This window comes from Apis florea, unplaced genomic scaffold, assembly GCF_048593485.1.
Source record: "Apis florea isolate Af1SG1 unplaced genomic scaffold, ASM4859348v1 contig_3367_pilon, whole genome shotgun sequence".
Taxonomy (NCBI): Eukaryota; Metazoa; Arthropoda; class Insecta; order Hymenoptera; family Apidae; genus Apis; species Apis florea.
The window spans coordinates 633,161-652,989 of record NW_028256746.1 but is presented as its reverse complement, the minus strand read 5'-3'; the positions used below and the strand labels follow the sequence as shown (position 1 = coordinate 652,989).

General features: G+C 44.5%; 1 protein-coding gene across 1 annotated transcript; it reads left to right on the top strand.

Moving 5' to 3' along the window:
* The first annotated feature begins 2,603 nt into the window (after nucleotides 1-2,603).
* LOC100871701 (uncharacterized) lies at nucleotides 2,604-19,278 on the top strand. The gene is made up of 4 exons (XM_086912090.1): nucleotides 2,604-2,854; nucleotides 17,137-17,423; nucleotides 18,033-18,290; nucleotides 18,446-19,278. Exons 1-4 carry the CDS (start codon nucleotides 2,800-2,802, stop codon nucleotides 18,875-18,877), a joined length of 1,032 nt encoding a protein of 343 aa, XP_086768216.1. The 5' UTR covers nucleotides 2,604-2,799; the 3' UTR covers nucleotides 18,878-19,278.
* The last annotated feature ends 551 nt before the right edge of the window (nucleotides 19,279-19,829 follow it).

Genomic DNA, 19,829 nt, shown 5'->3' with positions numbered 1-19,829 from the left:
CTTACGTCTTCACGGTTTCGATTCTTATCGAGAGACACCAGTCTCGGACAATGTCAATGCAACTCGACACAACGGAATATAACGTTTAAATAAAGCAACGTTACGTACGAGTATACTTACGTACGAGTCACGCATATATTACACAAACTGGTATAACATTATCAATCATTCCAACTTGTGTGAATAAGCATGACACGGAAGAATAAATAGACACATTGTCGGTAAAAAAAATTTCACAAAGTAAATATCGTTACCTCGCTTTCACTTTTCCATTACCTCTCGTATTCGTGCAATCTTATTTCAATAATAATTTAAGCTGGTCGAAAAAGATTCGAACCAACTTTTCGCCATCGTCCGATCCAAGGTAATGGCGCTTCGATTCGGATCGCGTCGCTGAAAGATCTCGGAGTCGAAGACTATTCGCTCGACTATCGGTCAATTAACGCGACGCGACGCCGCATAATTGGCATAAGGGTAATTCGATCCTCTCGTGTGGATGAATCCTTGCGAGAGAGGAGGTTACGCGTCTCGAGGGCGTCAAGAGAGCGCGCGCATCGTTAAATTAAAATCCCGAGGCGAGCGGGGGACCCGGATGGTCTGGGCCCACCTCGGCGGTGCCTTCTAATTTGCAGCGCATAATATTCGAATAATTTGCACGCGCTAATAGGAACGAGAGAACGCGGGGAGGGAGGCGGCCGACGCATATAGGGAACACCTTCCACGGATCTTCTCGAGACGAGAAAGAAGCGATGCAAATGCTTCTTCATCGCCGGAATCATGGGATACGGATAATATTGGCATCGTATCGTACGATGAGTCGTCCACTGAAAGTCCACAATCACTCGATCGAAGTATGCGACGCGATCGCATCTAATCGCAGACATAATATCTTATCAGTGACGTATCCGACGCATACGCGAATATAATAAAAGTATCGAATGCGCTCATCGTGTGGTGTATTCGTTATCTAGCGAATAATAATAATAATAATAATAATAATTGTTTGCAAACTTGCCAACTATCTACACTTTGCTCGCCACTCGATCGAAAAAAGTGTCGAAATTGTTTCGTGTATTAATTATCGCGTGTCGTTTCTTTTTTCTCTTTCTTTCTTTCTTTTTTTTTTTCTTTTTGTTTGGCTTTTAAATATTTTATTCGTTGTTCGAATCGATCGAAAAATTTAAGAAGAAAAGGAAAAGAAAATTTTAAGAATAAATCTTTACTTCTTCTTTTTTATATTAAGGTATATCTGTGACGTTTCAAAATGTTTCAATCGATCGAGATCCTCGTTCGTATTGAATTCGATCGATAAATTTAAAAAAAAAAGAAACGAAAAGAGAAAGAGTTTTTAATTCGACGATATTCGACGAAATTCGATCAAAGGTTAAGAAGCGTAAATTCTGTCGATTGATTCTTCGTATATCTTTGCTAATTATTAACGCATTTTTCGCGTTTCGTCGATCGTAAAATCAGATATTTTAATTCTTATTTTTATCGAGATCACGAGGCCGACGATACTATTATACCCACGGATAGATGGCGAAATCGAAACGAATTTATCGTTTCTCGTCTTACTATCTTCCTTCCTAATCCTCGAAGATTCTCGTTTATTTTATTATTTCGCGAGTAACTTTGAAATTAATCGTTCGTATTTATCGCGGACAAAATCGAAATGAGAAATACGAGAGAAGGAGAAGCGTTAACGCGACGAGAATGGAATTAAAAAAAAAATTTTTATCGGGACGTCACGATCCGCGCTCGACGTCACTCTGCGCCGAGAATCTGCGTATCGCACGCGTCGCTTATCGAGGAGAGCACGATGCCGTCGAACGTACAAATATATTCGGCAATAAACCGATTCATCGATGGTCGATAAAGTAAAAGGAAAAAAAAAAAAAAAAAGAAAAAGAAAAAGAAAAAGGAAAGGGAATCTAAATTTTTGGATAATAATGATTAATAATCGAGTGGGGGGTTAAAGGCTAAATAGGCTGAATAGGAAATACGTGGAATACACGGTATCCCCCACGCGCGAGGAACGGCGTAGATATCGGGGGCGAGGGTGGCGTGCAGGGTTGGGTGGGGAGGGGACCGAAAGGTAGCCGGAGGAGCAGAAGGAAAGCAGCTGGAGAGAGAAAGAGAGGAGGTGGGGTGTCGTAGGAGGTGGTGGCAGAGAACAGGAGGGAAAGAGGTGGGACCTTCGCGTGTGGAAGAGCGAGAGGACGAGGTGAGTAGCGGCGAGTCCGTGAGCCCGAGTGAGTAACTGGGAGTCGCGCAACCGAGGACCCACTCAGTCACCACGAGATCGGCAAGCCGAATGGTCAACCGCGCCGGTTCTCCCGCACGGAACTCTGCGCACAGCTGAAGGGAGACAATCGAACCGACACGTTCGACTTCGAATGTCAACTAGCGCGTCCCTTGCTCGAACCGTGCCATTGCCGATCGCGCATCCGACCTGCACCATCCCACGATGCGGAGATTTCTGGTGCGCTGTTATGTCACGTTGACATCGATCTGATCGACGCGTTTCGTCTCCTTCAGTTTCGTTTCGTTCCGTTTCGTTTCGTTTCGTTTCGTTTCGTTTCGTTCCGTTTCGTTTCGTTTCGTTCCTCTTTCTTCCCTCGATCCCGCAAAAGACAACGTTTTCGCGTCTCGCGTCTATCGGCTGTTTCCCGAACCGAATACTGACTTTTCCCGGGGAAAAGACCGAGCCAAGGTGGGAGCGGAAGTGCGCGAGTGGATGCGAGCAAGAGGTATCGACGGGAGGAGCCGAAGACTCTCCTGCAGAAGGCCGAGGAAGAGATGATCTACGAGCTGCTGGTGGCTGGAGCGTTCGCCCTCGCCACGCTAAGGCGGTGTGTGTACATTGCTAAATTCTATCCACTTTCTCTCTACTCTTACCTACTATTTGCCTATACTCTTCCTCTTTCTATCTTTTCAAACGGTTTTAGAAACGGAGAGTACGCGCGTATATATCGGCGAGAGCCGCGCCGAAACTGGCGAAACTCGCTCGCAAGTGCAAAAAAAAAAAAAAAAAAAAAAAAGGAAAAAAATCTCGAAATTAAACATAATTTCGGGGCACGGGACGATTGCCTCGGATCGATTCGTTTCTCGTTCTTTTCGGATTTTCGACCGCGCACCCGTTTCCTCCTTTTCAACCTTACTCACTACTTGGAAAACTGCAATTTATTTCTATCGTGAGCATTTCGTGGAATCACTCGCAGGAAAGAACTAACGACAAGGTGCATCTAACTTCTGCCGAGTTTTGCCGTAATGTACATAATGATGCAGTGACACGTGAGGATTCCTCGCGATGTTTAAGCCACTTTTTTTTTTCTTTGTTTACGCGTCTCGCACTATTAAAAAGAAATCGTTAAACGAGTATATACGCTGTTGTGGAATTATAATTATTTCCGATGTTGAGCAATAAAAAAGAAAAAAAGGAAAAAAAAAATTCCACGTGTCATTTTTTAATTTTTTTCTTCTTTTTTTACATTCAAGATTAGCTTTTGTTTCGACGCATTTCCTTCCTCTCCATCACCCCTCCTCCCTCTCTCCGATATTTATGATAATTTTGATAATAACGAACGAAGTCATCGAGTTGAATGATTAAAAAAATTAAATCAAAGATGCCAACGTAGTTAAACGTTTTCATCGTTTACGCTTTAAATTATAAAATAATCGAATAGATGTTTCAAACGAACTCGTTAAACGAATTTATCCAACGTATCGTATCGATACGTTTTTTCTTCTTCTTCTTCTTCTTTCACAATTATATCTATCTCATCCGTTCAACGTGCAATATAAAAAATTTTTCATTCAAACTCATTTCAGAAGATTAACCTTTGATCGAGAATCGAGGCTATTTCGTCTTTCTTTACACCTTGTAATTACATCTACTCGTAATCCCGTAAACTCGATATAAAATAGATTAATCGAATTCATTATCGCAGTCGTGCGTTTTTAATCGGAACGAGTCGACTTTCCTTTAACGAAAGGAAAGGAAAATATTCGCGAAATTTGTCGTATAACTTGATACGATCCGTTCGGTCAAGAAAGAATTATATCTATAGTTATAGTTTTCGTATCGAGTTTTGGATCAAATTGATGATTGTCGCGTTATCCGAATCGAACGTAACAATTACGAACTTACTTACCAGTAATTGTTTAAAAAAGCGTATTTTGAAATTAAAATTATCGATTACGCGATCGCGCGATAATCGATCCGTTCAAAGTTGAAAAAAAAAAAATTGGAGGAGATCGATTATCGATTCGACATCGCGAATTCATCTTGATTCGCTTTGAAATGAATGCGGCCAACAATTTAGAACGATTACGTCACGTATAAACACATTAATGGAAAACTTATCTCGACAGGACAGAAGGTATTATTTCTTTCTTCAATCGTAATCTCGAGTTTGGGATACAAACGAGCATAAGCTATTATTTTTCACCATGATAACGATGCGTGTGCTTTTCGTGTGCATTATACCATTCCGATAAGGAAAAGATGTATCGCTCGTATGCGCGATACGTTCACGACTCACGAATAATAATAATCGGAGCATCGTCAATCATCGAACAAGATCGGAATAAGAAAAATTATTAGGAGGAGAGAGGGGTTATCGTTGCGGCGTTCGAGCGCGGTTTTCTCGCGTGTTTATTTGGCTTGGCTATCGAGGGCCGGCAGGAAAGAAACGTTCTATCGTTCGATCCAACACCCGATCTTTCCCCCTTTCGTTCGGATATCTCGGAGAAGTTTATGTTGTGATTACGAATCGAGAGGAAAACGATAGAGGAAAGGCTGATCGAATATTTCGATTGGAATGGGGAAAAAATGATCTAATAACACGGTTGTAAATTAACCATCGCGGCTGGATAAAACCAATCGTACGATTATTATATAGGAGTCGGAATTCAATCCGACGTATAAATCGCGTTGAAAAACATAAATTATCTAGCGAGAGAAACGAGCCTCGTGAAACTGGTCCTTCTGGCGTTTCAAATAAATACAAATCAAAAATTTTCGTAAAACGATACGGGATCTTGAATTTCGTGCGCAACTTATCTCTCCATCTTTCTTTATACTCGCCCAGATCCCTGCAATAGTTAACACATTTTTCTTCAACTATAAAATATATCGATCCTCGAGAAGGATAAGGGGAAAATTCCCGAGATTCTTGCCTTCGCCAAGATTCAATATCGATATTTTAATTACACGCGTAACGTTTATTATTATATATACCACACACGATCGTAAACGCAAATTGGACGGTCTAATAAACGATTGAATCGTCATCTCGTTCTTTCGGTCAAGATCCATTCCGATCCATCCATCGATATTACGTTTCGTAATAATTATTGGGGGCAGCCGCTCTGTTCAAACGACAAATCTGTTTGGGAAACGTCGGTCGGTTCGGTGGATTATGATCGGGCGAGAAGGCACGACGGTGTGTTGGCGGTCGGTGAGCAGGCTACGGTCACCGATAGAGGCGTGCGCCGTGTTGATCCGGGACACACACGGACTGTTTGCTCGGGGTACCATCGCGGACCCTTTTTTCATGTTAGCTCCGAGTCGAGTCACAACACTAGTAAAGTTACAAAAGCCAAAGGCAAACAGATCCGGGGACGGGCCTTAACCGGTTTATCAAACACTCGTGCGGCCCGGAGGTGGTCTCTCCGTACCGCGTTGCTGAAAGTGACGACGAAGAAGAAGAAGACGAGAGAAGATCTCTCGAGGACGACGACGACCACGACCACGACGTGGTGGACCGCTGCTTCGTCATCTTCCTGGATTCGCGGTGGCGTACCTACGTTTTCGCTCATTCGCGAGGAGGGAACGAGGAGAGAAGTTCACCGCTCTTAATCACACACGAAACTGATCGGAGGTGGAGTGAAACGAACGAAGGAGGAGTCAAACAAGCGGCGAGGCAAACCTTCTTTCCTTTTGTCAACCACCGCCGTCGAACCTTCCTCGATCCGTGTATCCGTCTATACCTTTCACGCTTTCACGCTTTTTACTTTATCGCGCCACTTGCCCATATATCGATATCGATCATCCGTTTATAATCGATACGTCTGATATTCCTTTCTTTTTTTTTTTTTTTTACGTAAGATCGAATTTGAAATCCATCCTTCGACGATATATTCTTTTGCGAGAATTTTCACAAAGTGGAGGAAGGAAATAACGATCTCGATACTTATTGTTCGAAGCGAATACACGGAACGGTAGAGGTAACGGTAATCTGTTGCACTTTAATCTTTTAGTATATATATATATATAAACGTGTTTCTCGTAAGCATCGACTGTGTTTAAGTGCTGGCGTAAAAACATTGGAGAGACAAACGCTTAAATAGAGTATCGTGAGAAAGCGTGGAATAACGCGATGACTTCTGAGCACGTACACGCGCGGGTTTCGATCGCGATACTTTTGCACACTTTTTTTTTTTTCACCGGTCGTGAAAAAGCCGTAGCGAAAATTCACGAGTCAGGGGTGAAAGTAATAAAGCAATTTCACCAACTGAAATTATACGCTGCATTCCAATCACCGAAATAGGGTCGCAAGAGAAAACCATTCGAAATTGCACCAATCGCAATTTGTCCTTGCATCGACCCCTTCACTTGCACGGGAAATTACACGAAACAACCAAAAACCATTTCGTATCGTTTTGCTACACGATACGATCGTAAAAAAAAAAAAAAAAAAATTAAAAAACACGATCCTCGTGGAATGTTACGCGGACGTTTCGCGCGTCCGCAACGACGATTTTTCCGTCCTCGCGTTTGATTTACCGCAAAAGAAACGAAAGAAAAAGAAAGATGGCGGAGACGTAAGGAACGCGCGTATGACTGGGTTGCGGTTTCGGGTTCATCAGGGTTCACCGGACATGTTATATGGGACATATGGCCATTCCAGCGTGAAATCAAAATATTAAGCCAGTCTCCAGACTGTAGAACGACATTGGGCAAATCGAAAGAATATTATAATCGGTGCGGGGATTTATTTTTAAAATTACTCGTCGCGAAAATGATAAAAGTTCACGTTATAACTTTTTATAAAAATCGTGAAAATCTAAAAACTAAATTTGGCCACGGCCAAAGTATTTTTCGAGAATAGTTTACTCGAGATTTTACGAGAAAGTAAATCTCCTCGATGTCGAGGAAGACGATGTTCGAACGTTTCGAAAATGTAAATGTAACATCGAAAGCGAATATAAAATGTAAATGTACTAAAAGTGCTTGCATAAACCTGTCGTATACCGATCCAGATCGGTCACAGCATACATTTGCGAAATAGTTGAATAGAATTGGTTACGCTAGCTTAAGTGCTACCGATACTTATTTAAACACTATGCAAAACATTACGTTTCAAAAAAAAAAAAAACAACGAGATAAATATTTATGATTATATCATATTATCTTTCGCGTTCTAATTTTTATACAAGTATTCTCTCTCTTGACGGTTGAATTAACTTCGAAATAGGGGGGGAAAAAAAAAAAAAAAGAAAAATAGAATAAAGTAAAATTAAAGCGTATCGTTATCACAACGATCTCTTTTCTTCTTTAATATTAAGAGATTTACAACATAACGAAATGCTTGGAAAGAAAATAAACGTATACGCGCTCGACCGCGATCCAACTTCTTTATCGTTTATCCATTACACGTATAATTCCGTATGCAAGGAAAAACTCCGCTAGACGTACGTCATTCGCAAAGGCAGGCAGACAGACGTCGAGGTTTACTCTTTGTCGCCTTTTTCTCTTTGTCCGTTCCTACTTGGTATCTCCGTCTCCTCGATGCCAAGTTTTTCGTTGCTTCACATATAAAATTACTCAAGACGTGACAAACCGAAGCGTGGTAGGCGGTGGTAGACGTGCGTTCGATCGACAAGATACGCAGGCGTAACGTACATGTGTCGTCGGTATGTCATCGTGTGTCGATTCTCTCTCTCTCTCTCTCTCTCTCTCTCTCTCTCTTTCTCGTTTACTTTTTCCACCAATTTGTTAATCGCGAGAGCACTCGCTTTAACTAACGGTGCCCAACCGTCGAGGACGACGCGAGGCTCGCCCCAAGAGAGAAGGATCGAGGCAGCGAGCTGGGAGAGGAAACCGGGCTCGAGATAAATTCAGTTTCATGCATTCTTGTCTGGTTTCCTGACGGGTTCGCCTGTCCGACTACCGACTATCGGCCACCGCGTCCGATCTCCTTCTGCCTCGAGAGATACACACGGACGATGTTGAAACAAGGGCGATCTCGAGTCATTGTTTCAAGATTTATGACCGAATCGATAATATCAATTTGCCCGTCGGCTTATCACCGTCGGCTATACCACCATTTTGTATTTCGCAAAATACACCGGGACCACGTCCCCTCTCCGTTTCTCCCGCATTTCCATTGCGAATTTTTCTCCGATCGATGGTAAAATTTGCAAAATATTCACGAAGATTAACTATAAGATTTTTCGCCGCTACGCAAATACACGAATTTTCTACATCTTCCTCACTCCTCACGTCGTTGTGCTCGCGTAATTATAACAATATCGTAAAATGCTGAAATCCTTGTTCGCGAGCAAATAAAAGATAAGCGGACCGTTGGCGATATAATTTATCGGAGACGTAAAAAGTCCATCCCGAAATTTCTTTTTAAAGAACGTGTACGTATCTCGGTCGAAAAGCATAAAAGTTAATACAGAACCGTCCCTATCAAATGGAGATTCATTGAACGTTAAAAGTTGTCGCGCTCGTTCGATAATTTTCGCATATCTTCATTCCAACTTTTTCCATAGTACTTGCTTCGCGATTACTTATATCGGCGAATTTGCCATTTCACTCGTTCCGATCGAGGACCAACCACGAGGTTTCGTTATTGCTCCTGATCACCCTTGCTAATTGCAAGGATAATCGCGAATACTTTGAACATAGCTCTTTCTTTCCACGAAATAATATTATCGTTTATTACGAAAATTAATTTCTCGTATCTTAGGGGAATGATGCGGATTTCGGAATTATTAACTCGACTTAATCGAAATGGATACAGCTTTTTTAAATCTTCGGATTCAACGCGTTTTTAAGAATAATAAAAAACGTATCTCTCAAAGGTCGTTTTCGTTAGTTCGTCTCTTTTTTACGTACGCAAAGATTTGAAAGTTGAGAGCAGAGTGGAGTGAGGCAATGTTTAAATTATACGCTATATGACAAATAGCTCGAGCTTTACGAGGCCTTGGTCAACGAGGCTTCCACGATTATTGCTCGCTCCTAGCGAATCGACCCGATTGTTAAAGTTTCTGAAAAATCGATCAAACGCGAATAACGAAGGAAGGAAAACTGGTGAAACTGAAAAACGATGGTGAAAAAAGGATGGGGCGGAGGATGTCGAGCGTATAATTGGTCGTATGCCGAGTTTGACGAGGTATGCCCGAGGTGTGTTGATTCTGAAGTCTGGCCAATTACGAAACGTGCAATAAGCAATGGTCGTACGACCGTCCCGAGACACGTGGCCATCTACGATGTTTCACCACCACCTGACGCCATCCATCGTGCGGTTGATTGCTATTCTTTACCTCGGGGGCCTTGCGCGCAATGAACGATGCGTTCATTCATGTCCAACTATAGGGTTGTTTGCGCCGCGAGTGCAGCGGATCGCGTTCCGCTATAATATAGAGATGTACCGATATCGAGTACCAAGATCGAAATACGAATAGCTGCGACGACAACGACGACGACCACGACGACGACGATAAAATTCGAAAAACTCGTTCTCGAACAGGAGGAATGTCCACGCTCCAACGAGTGGGGTAATCAACGAAACGTTGCCAACCAAATTAAAAGATATGTTTTCTTTTTTTTTCTTTTTTGCATTAATACGTGTCTACGTTAAGTTATTACCGATCCTGATAATATGAATATTTATATTTTAGCTACTTGGGTGTGTTTCGTTATGTAATACAACTCGAGATATATAATATATATATATATATATTGGATACAACATGCGCGTCTTAATTACCCGTTACGTTGCGCGTGGTGTCGCACTTTCAAAATTGAAAATTGAAAAAATCCCCCTCTCTCTCGCTGCCGATTTTTCGCCGATTCAGGTTACACAAAAGGTTCGAACGCGATACTTGCAAATTATAATAAATCGGCCGAGTTTATCTCGTCCAATAAAACTGGTTTATCTCGGTGAACATTCGATCTCGCGGCCAACTCCTCGCTCTGACGGATTTCATTAATTAATTATCGAGATAAGGATCACCGTGTAAACGAAAATGACTTGCCGTTTAACGTTGGCGCGAGCACATCGATCGATCGATCCTCTCTCGATCGGCGTCCTTGACGAAAAAAAAAAAAAAAAAAAAAAAGAGAGACGACGAACAATGGAGAACGCGTCTCGTGGATCGTGGGTGGAGCGAGCGGGTTTGTGCCTGACCACCGACAACTCTTTGATTCGGTGCGATTGTTGCAAAGTCGGTTCAATGATCGCCACCGTTCGTTCGCGTTCCTTCTCCGCACGCAACGCTCGTAGCGACGTTTTGCCGCGAACAACGCGCCGTTCAACCGGTCACGTTTACACACTCGCCAACACGTGCTCCTCGCAGCTCTAATTTCCACCTACGTGTATCGATCATTTCCAAGAAGATTCGACGAGCTGACTACATTCCGCGTTAACCACCATATATCGCGCGCCAGGTTCCAAGTCGAAATCAAATCTAAATGATCGATGACAACTTTGTCGCGAGAATTCAAAAATATAAGGCGAGATTTAGAAAAAGAGAAGAAAAAAAAAATCGACGCAACTACACAAACGTATAACAAAAATAGAAATATATATATATATATATATAATACGTTTTAGCGTTAATAAACGTGACCATAACTCAAAACGCGAGAGATCTTTACGAAGAGAGAGAGAGAGAGAGAGAGAGAGGGGGAGGGAGGGGGAGAGAAAAAATTAAGCGCGCTTTATGTAGACGTCTCGTATTTTAATCAGCGGAGCATAAGAAGGTGCGCGATGAGCGTTAAAAGCAATGACGCGACGACACATGGTGACAGAGAGTCGAGCGACTTTATGACCTCGAGGTCGAGGTCGTTATCGGTTTGCCGCGTTCGACAATGCGTGAAAATCGTAAAGATCCTAAAGGGACGTCGAGGCGTGGTACGCGCGCATACCCAGTTTCATCTAAAAGGCCCGCTGACGTCTCTGTATACGTCACGCGTTGCACGCCACATCCTCGTAAAAGGTCGTATAAGCTGCGCCGCGAAACTTCGATTTTACGTCCCTTCAAGAGGAACGGACCGCCCGCCGTTAGTCACACAAAAGTCTCTCCCTGCTTTCTTTCACGTGTCACGAGCTCCGCGATTTTACGGTTTCGCGTTCGGAAATTTTACTTAATCGGATAACACTGTTGCCTCTCGCCTGAGATTCCACTCGCCTTTATTCTCCGCGCCTCTTTGTTCCACGAGGGAAAGGGAGGGAATTTTAAGAAAGAAAGGAAAGAGAGAAAGGAAACCCGAGATGGATTTCCTCTCGGGAGAAGACACGAAAATCGTAATTTTCGTGTAACGCGTGTGAATATCGCGAAACGATTTCGCAAGCCTCGTAGAAAGAGACGCTTAACGCGTTTGAATTTCCTTTTCAATGGTCATAAATTATTATTTCCGACACCGTTGAAACGCAACTCGCTGCTAAATACCGTCATTCTGATTAGATTAAACGATAATCGTCCGCGAATGTTCACCGACGGGAGATATACAATCCTCTCCGAGTTTGGTGTGAATGGGACTTTACGACGCCGGTCGTAAAGACGCGTCGCGAAATCGAACGCGCGACAAACGGCAAATTACCCACGGTCACGACCAAGCAAAACGACCACCACACTTTCTTCCCCATTGTGTTGCCCATCCTATCGTAGATCCGTCCGTAGGCCGAACGGAAGTTTCAAAAAAAATGTCGGGCAATTCGCTTCTCTCCGCGCGAAACCACTCTGAAATTCTTCGCTCGCCAAACTCGATTCCAAACTAATAAAAGGACAAACTCTTTGTCTAAGCGTGAATGAACACACGGGCGTGGAAAATATTTTTCTCTCGCCCGTGTCTTTCTCTCGGAATTGGTTGGAAGAAAGAGCGCGATCGCTGAGAACTAGACTGACGAGAATTCACGCGCGATGAATAATGCATATTATCGCCCATTAATCACGATCTTTCTTCCATTCCGTTTTTTATCGAAACGCGAGCCAATTTCGCAATCCTTCGCGCGATCCATTCTTTCTCCTTCTCGGAAGGATTCCGCGCGTATTTCGCGAGGATTTCGCGCGTTTAATCCTCCCGTCCGATCGGCGTTCGATCGGAAGATCTTTCGAGGCGAAACGATCGGGGGAAAAAAGGGGGAAGACGCGCGTACAGAATCGGCCTCCGCGAGCAGCGCTTTCTTACGCACGTGTGCGCACGCGTGTGCGGCCTATCGCCGGCCGAGGATTCGAGATAATGTAATCGACGATGACATTGAACGCCGTAGTAGCCGATCGCGTGCATTCCACCGCCCTCGCCTCCCCCTCACCGGCCACGGAGATACGCTCGTGAAACGTCGTTCCCGATCAACTCTTGCACCGATGCCAACGGTAGGCTGTCACCTCTGGATATAAACGATGGGTGACGTCAGTATGACATCAGTGATCCATATCGTCGTAATACCGTAAACCACCTTCGTACGTGCGCGCCGCGAGGGGATAATATACCATCGTCGTGCTCTCTCCGCCACGATGCACACAACAGGTAGAGGAGGAGGAGGAGGGAACCGCCGCCCGTCAAAGACAAACGAGCGCGGGAACGACGCGAGGATGACGAACGGCGCGAAGAAAAGAAAGGAGCACGGGCCGAAGGGGGAACAACCGAGAAGAAGAAAGAAAAGAGCGCGGAATTGGCGGGATCGAGGTTAACGCGCCAACCTCGAATCTGCGGGCATCGAGCGGTTTTGTGGCTGGGGTCGTTCTCCTCCTTCTCCCGAAATCCAAATCTTCCCGCTAATCCATCCGCGCGTGAATTCCGTTGATGGAGATCCGATCGGATTGACCCGATTTCCTTTTCGAATCGCGGAAACGCGATAATCGACCAGAGAGAGAGAGAGAGAGAAAGAAAAATGGTATATCTCGTTTTATCGCATCGCGCGCGTTGCAAATGGAATAGGAATAACGAGTCAATTTTTCGTATTGACGAAAGATCGTCGGTATATCGGATAGGAAAGGTTAATGGATATACGCGATATCGTATCGCGTTGCGAGGAGAAAGCTCGACGCCTCTGCGCGCTATTCACCACGAACCCTCCGCGTATCGTATTAAATGTTGCGTGCCGTGCATAACCTGCCTCTTCCTATCTTGCCCACCGTGTACTCGCGCATAGTACCGCGATATTGTCGTCGTAGGTGCGGATGAGGATGGTACACGTTCGGTGTACAAACACCATTTCTGCGCACACGCGTGCACCACGCCTATGTGCGCGCGTATCCGTGGAGATTCGGAGAGGAGGAGGAGGAGGAGGAGAGGAGGAGGAGAGTAGAAGGAGAGATGCGTCCCACTTACCATTTTCAATGACATCGCGCTAACCAAATGTATTCGTATCGCTTCCACGCGATATACAAGCTCGCCCGATTCATTCGAATAATTATTACCATTGTTCGTGATTAATTGTATCTTTTCCAAATCGGGGGGAGGGGGGAGGGGAAGGGGCGGGGGGGCGGGGGGAACGAAATCGTCGAGAGATCGACTCGACTCGACGATTGTATTGCAATATTCTAATAACTTTCGTCGTCGTTCGTATTATCTCGTAAAAGCGTGTACAATTAACCCCTACGAGCTACGTTACTTTCTTTCTTTCTTCCTTTTTTTCTTTTTTCTTAAATATAACGCAAACATTCCGTTGTTATCTGTACAAATAATGGAAGATGTTCGGTCCGAGTACAAGTGTTTCTCGGCGAGGGAAGTGCGCGCTACACTTTTGCTCGTTTCGTTTGCAAAGGTGCAACCTCGCATTTATTAATGTCTTTCTGTGACGCGCTCGTGAGCGCGATTCCCCCGCGCGACACGTACGTGTGACGGAGCGCATACTTATCTTCCAGGTGGCGTCGCCGTTACTTTACCAGACCCAAACGCGAAATACTCCCATTGTTGTATCGGGCGACTCGCTCCCACACTCGTGTAGGGTCGGCAATGATATCGCGGCGTTCCTTCTTCCAACGCGATCCTGCCTCTCCCGCTTCCTCCCTTCCCCCCTCGTGCGAGTCGGTCGAAAGAGGCGAAGGTGGAGGCTAATCACCACGCAATCACCGCTCCCGGTGCGGCCAACTCCGACCCGTTCCGAGAAAGGCAGCAACCGCCTTTTGCCGCCCCGGGCCATTCACTACCGCCGTGTACCGCTCCATAGCAAAACCAACAATCTTCATCCTCGAGTCCGCGGAAAAAAAAGCCCCTCTCTCTCTCTCTCTCTCTCCACCATCCACCCTCTTCTCCGCCTCTTTTCTCCAAATCACCGGAGGGCCGACCGATCGCTCTCCACTACTGGCATCCGGGGAATCCACTCCGCGAGAATGGCGCCGATTCCACTTTGAGAACCGATCGACGGACGCACCGAGCCAACCTACGTATTATAAACGGTCCCGGATCGTTCGAGCACGACATTGGCCGGAATGCGGATCGTCCACGTCCGGATTACCATCCTCGTTACAACTCGTCCATCGAGTTTCCCATCTCCGGGGATATAATATAATATCAATCCCGGACTTTCATCTCCGACCGCTCGCTCTCTGACCGCTTTTCTCGCCGCGAAATACGAATTGGATCGAATAAATTAATAATTCGCGAGAGGAAGGGGACGGGGATGGAGCGAGACGAAGACGAGAAATTAGAGATACGGTTGGGATCGTTAAAGGTATACGGGGTTGCACCTTTAACGTGCGGATCCGTACACCCACGCCACGATGCGTGAGTATATATATATATATATATATACATATATATCTACGAGGATACGGTTGAAATGAACGGCGGAGAGGAATTCCGGGAGAAGAAGAGGAGGCGTGAGTTTACGATAAGATACACACGCGCGACTCGCTCCCTCCGCTCTGCTCGCAACGGGCTAATCGAATCGTGACTTATTGTCGAGCTAAGCCCATATTCGTATACGTGCAGAAGGTCACGTTCGTTAGAACTTTACGGTTCCCTTTTAACGTCGCGTCGCGTTCGCAAACTCTTTACAACTGCTATACAACTTTCAACGGTTTCCACGGATTGATAGCTCCCCGAGACGTGTTCTCGGTGTACATTGTGGGCTTATTTACTTGTCGTCACAATCTAATTGACCGTATTGAATGTTGACTAGATTGTGCGGTTGATTTCCGATTCGAGACGCGTGCTTCGCCACCTGGGACAGTGTTTCCCAACTCGCCCGTTCTCGAACGGGGTTGCAAACCGATCTTGTTCTCTCTCGTTATGATGCCCGTGTTGCACGCGTGAAAATCGTAGGGGCGAGCATTTTCCACGTTTATACGCGGCTGTTCGTCTCGAGAGAGGCGTCGCGAGAGAAAATCTCGAGCGTGTGGAAAAACGGTTTGGGAGACACTGCGCTAGGCGCTGGTAAGTGAAATATCGGCGTTAACGATTCAACCGATAATAAGAATACGTTGCGTAATCCGTGGAATCAGTTATCCTATCGTAGGTTTGATTTACGATCGAGAAAACGAAAGGGGGAGAGACGATTTGGATCAACGAATCGGTGATACGGATCGAAAAGTGAGAGAGCGAGATCTCTCGGGGTGAGAGATGATGCGCATCATCGAACGGCACACGTGTGCTCTCGTCGCTGAGCAATGCGCTTAAGACGCGTGTTCGTTCACGCGTGACTGACGTGCGAATTGCACGAACGATCGTATCGAATCGGCCGTGACAGCTCGCGTCTGAACACACGCATCGTTTCGACGTACACGCACGCACGGGGCAATTAACGCCCGTTAATTACCCTCGTGGTGGTCCACGAGTTCTTTGTCGGCACATTTTATAAACCTGTCGATCCTGAATTCGCTTATCGCTTAGATAAATCGGGAGGGGGAAAGCATTCGTATAAATTTATAACTCGAGTTTCCACCACGCTTTTCCGGACCAATATGTATGTGTGTGTGTATACGTGTATATATATATATGTATATATATGTGTGTGTGTGTGTATACGTACGTTGCCTCGTCGATTATCCCGAATTTCCGATTGCCAGATCATCCGAAGGCTGTTTGGGTTTCGCGAGATAAATCAGATTTAATCGACACTTGGTTTCGCACACAGAATCCAGAAAGGATAACGAAGCTCGCGCGAAATATATTAACCGGCGGGGGTCTGGCCTCGTAAAAATGTTAGGAAAGATCACCCCCGCACGCCTTCGGGGTGAAGTTCGGTTCGATACGGAATCGCGAAGGAAGTCGTAAGCTGGGACGTTTAATTGCGCAATAAATCCTGATTCTCCGATTTGCAACCCATTTCCTACTGCGGGGGCGACGATTGGTCGCTGTTAAATTGGCGCGTAGGTGCGATGGTAGGTACCTACTTACGTGTACCCGTGTACGCCGACTGTGAAAGTCGGAAGAGCCTCGATTCTCCCTCTCTTCCTCTCTTTTCTCGATTTCTCTACGTCGCACCCTCGGGCGTGAGACGACACGCGACCTTTCCGATCCCGCTATCCTCCTCCTTTCCTTTTTCCCTTTCTTTCTTCGCAACTACACATCGTACTTCCAATCGAAAGAGTGGATTTTTATTCACGGATGAAACGGACGTAGCGAATCGAGCGGAATCTAGCATCATCGATGCAATTGCTATTTACGTTCCGAGGTGTCGTATTTCAAAATCGAAGCGACACGCGATTTCATTAACGATGTACCGTGGTGGCTACTAGCGAACGACGAGGCGCGCGTTGCTTGAATTTAGATTGAAACCGACTCGCCCGTCCCCGTTTATGCTCGTCCATTGTTTCACCGCGTTTTCCATTCCCTCCGTGACGAGACGATCCTTCCGATCGTAATCGAATTTCATCATCAACCTGGTCATCATCGTTTATCTTTATCGTGTAAAACGTGATCTGACGTTAGCGATTTGGCCTCTGTTACAGATCCGGTGGGACAGACGATTACCTTCGCGTTCCTCGCATCGTTGCTGAGTTCAGGCCTGGACACGGTTTCGAGCGCACCCGCTTACGGCCCCCGCACCGCCGTATCCAACGCGAACAACATGGACCGCTGGTTGCAACCGTGCGGCAACCCGGTCGCGATGCAGTTCAAGAAGATGCCACAGAGACACAGCGTGCACAGAACGTTGAAAAGGGTGCGGACGCAGCTCCGCGTCGCCCAGAACCACTTCAGAAAGCACCTGGACGATGTGCACGAGATATACTCGAAGGTAAAGCGCGACGACGACCTTCCGCGATTCGTAATTAATCGCCGCTGAACCGTGTCCCGCCGGGGTAAAGGAGAGTGGGCGGCTCTCTTTCACAGAGACTCGCACGTGCGCAAAAAGGTCTATCCTACTTTCTGTTCTCTCCGTCATTTGCATTTGTTACGACGTTGCTGCACGCCACGCACCGCCGTAATTACACTTTTTCGACAAATATCTTCGACGCGCCTAACATCCTTGCAACAATCGGATTCGATTAACGCACGCTTGCGACTCGAACGTATTATCGTTATTCGGATGAAATGGATGATTTCAATCCGTTACGCACTCGCTGCACACGCGTGTGATATTGGCAAATTATTTTCGCTATAACTTTGACATAGATGCGAGAAGAAATCTTTTCTTTTTTTTTTTTTTTCCTTTTCTTAAATTCAGCTGTCTGATGCAAAAAGTTGATACGAAATTCGATTACGATAAAAAACGACGATTCCGCGCCCTTGACCGTTGAAACTGCTTCGTAAATTTCCAGGAAAAATGGACGCGATTCGAAGAAACGTGTCGAATTGTGTTAAAAAAATTATTTAGACGAAACAATATCTCAAGTTTCACTTGCAGGTGTACTCGTTGAAGGGGCAATACAGAATGCCTTGGCTCCCGGAGAAGGAGTTCGAGTGGTATTTCAGGGAGGTTTGGTGTCTCGAAAAGGGAAAGAAAGCTGACCGCGCGCTTCCGCATCTTTACGATTCGCTGCAAAGGTTCGCCATCACGTTCCATCATCTCAGAACTTTCCGTCTGAAATCTAACATCAACGTTGACCTCACGATGGACAGGAGAAACGAGATTATCAATCAAATGCACAATGAGATTCTCAGGGTATGGAAAATTTATATATCCTATTCATATATTCTATCCATTCGGTTTAAAATATCGCGAAAAAAAATCGTATCTTTGCTCGATTTTGCACGTATCGATAGAGGAGAGAAGACACGGATCGAAATACGACAATTTGGCATCTCTCTGGTTTATAGGTGTTGTGCGAAGTGGAGACCGCAATTCTAAACTTAGGGTTACAAGTGCCGGCAGCGCATACGGCAAAAATAGTGACGGAAAGTTCAAATTGGGCAAAGGAGGCCGACTTGACTTCGATGTTGATCCAAGATTGGGGCGTGATAAGATTATATCAGGCGTTTCTGAAAGCTTGGACGAAAGCCTTCCGTGACGCGACCGCGCTTGGACCAGGGACTTGCGATCCTAATAGGCCGAATCCAGGAGCTAAGAACATTAACAAAGGATCTGGGCCAAAGGGTAAAAGGATATCGAAGATTAAGAAGCAAAAAAGGCCAGTTAGAAAGCATTCAGAGGGCGGTGGCCAGAATAGTTCCTTGCCTCAGGGACCAAAAAAGAGTATTCAGAGGAACAGACTGCTGAAAAACAAACAAAAGAAGCTCCCGGGAATGTGATGAAATTCACCTCATAAGGTTTCTTCTCTTTTTTACCGGATCTACTGATTATTTTAAAGGGACGGTTAACAGGCAACTTCTTCATTTTGCGTGTAAAACTCCTCTTTCTCTCTCTCTCTCTCTGTCGCTCCTTTTTCTTCTCTCTTTATTATTACGACTGGAATATCTTTGTCGCGTTTCACTTTTCATATCATCATATTATATTATTAATTTAAAAAAAAAAAAAACATTTAACGATATCTAATGTGTTAATATTAAGAAACGCGTAATCTCTTAGTTCCTTTAGACACGTCGAGATTTATTCGTTCGTATTATTATTATTATTATTATTTTTTTCATTTTTTATAATTTCTTTATTTAAATTATTTGCGATCACGATCAAATTATTTTGCCTGTCAATCTTCCACGATCACGACGATGTATATTCTATACTCTTCGAATTTTCGTTCATCTTTCTTATTTATTTTGTTTTTATTTTTATTATTATTATTATTATTATTATTTTTTTTTTTTTTTTTTTTTTACTATTTACGATCATTGATATAGATGCTTAGTATTTTGCAATCTTGCCAGTTTGTTCCGATGGTATAGCGTTAAAGATAGAGTTTTAGAGACAAGATTAAGATCGTATTAAAAGAATCGCCGTTTTGTTTTCGATAACTGGTGTATTTGATAGCTGCAAAAGTGTTTATTAAGAATCATGCTGTATACTAGAGACCAGTATTAAGAAATGTACTTCAGAACAGTATTATGTCATAGAACATACTTAAATAATTAGAATAGTGATTAACATGTCCGATAAAAATGTCCGATTCGTGTGGCGCATTTTGATCGATTTGTTTTTACGAGATGATCGAACGATTAAAGATCGTGGCAAATATATATTTCCAGAGTAAAACTGTGGAAAATCGTTTTCAAAACTTTTATTCTTGCTATTGCGAAAAATCAATTC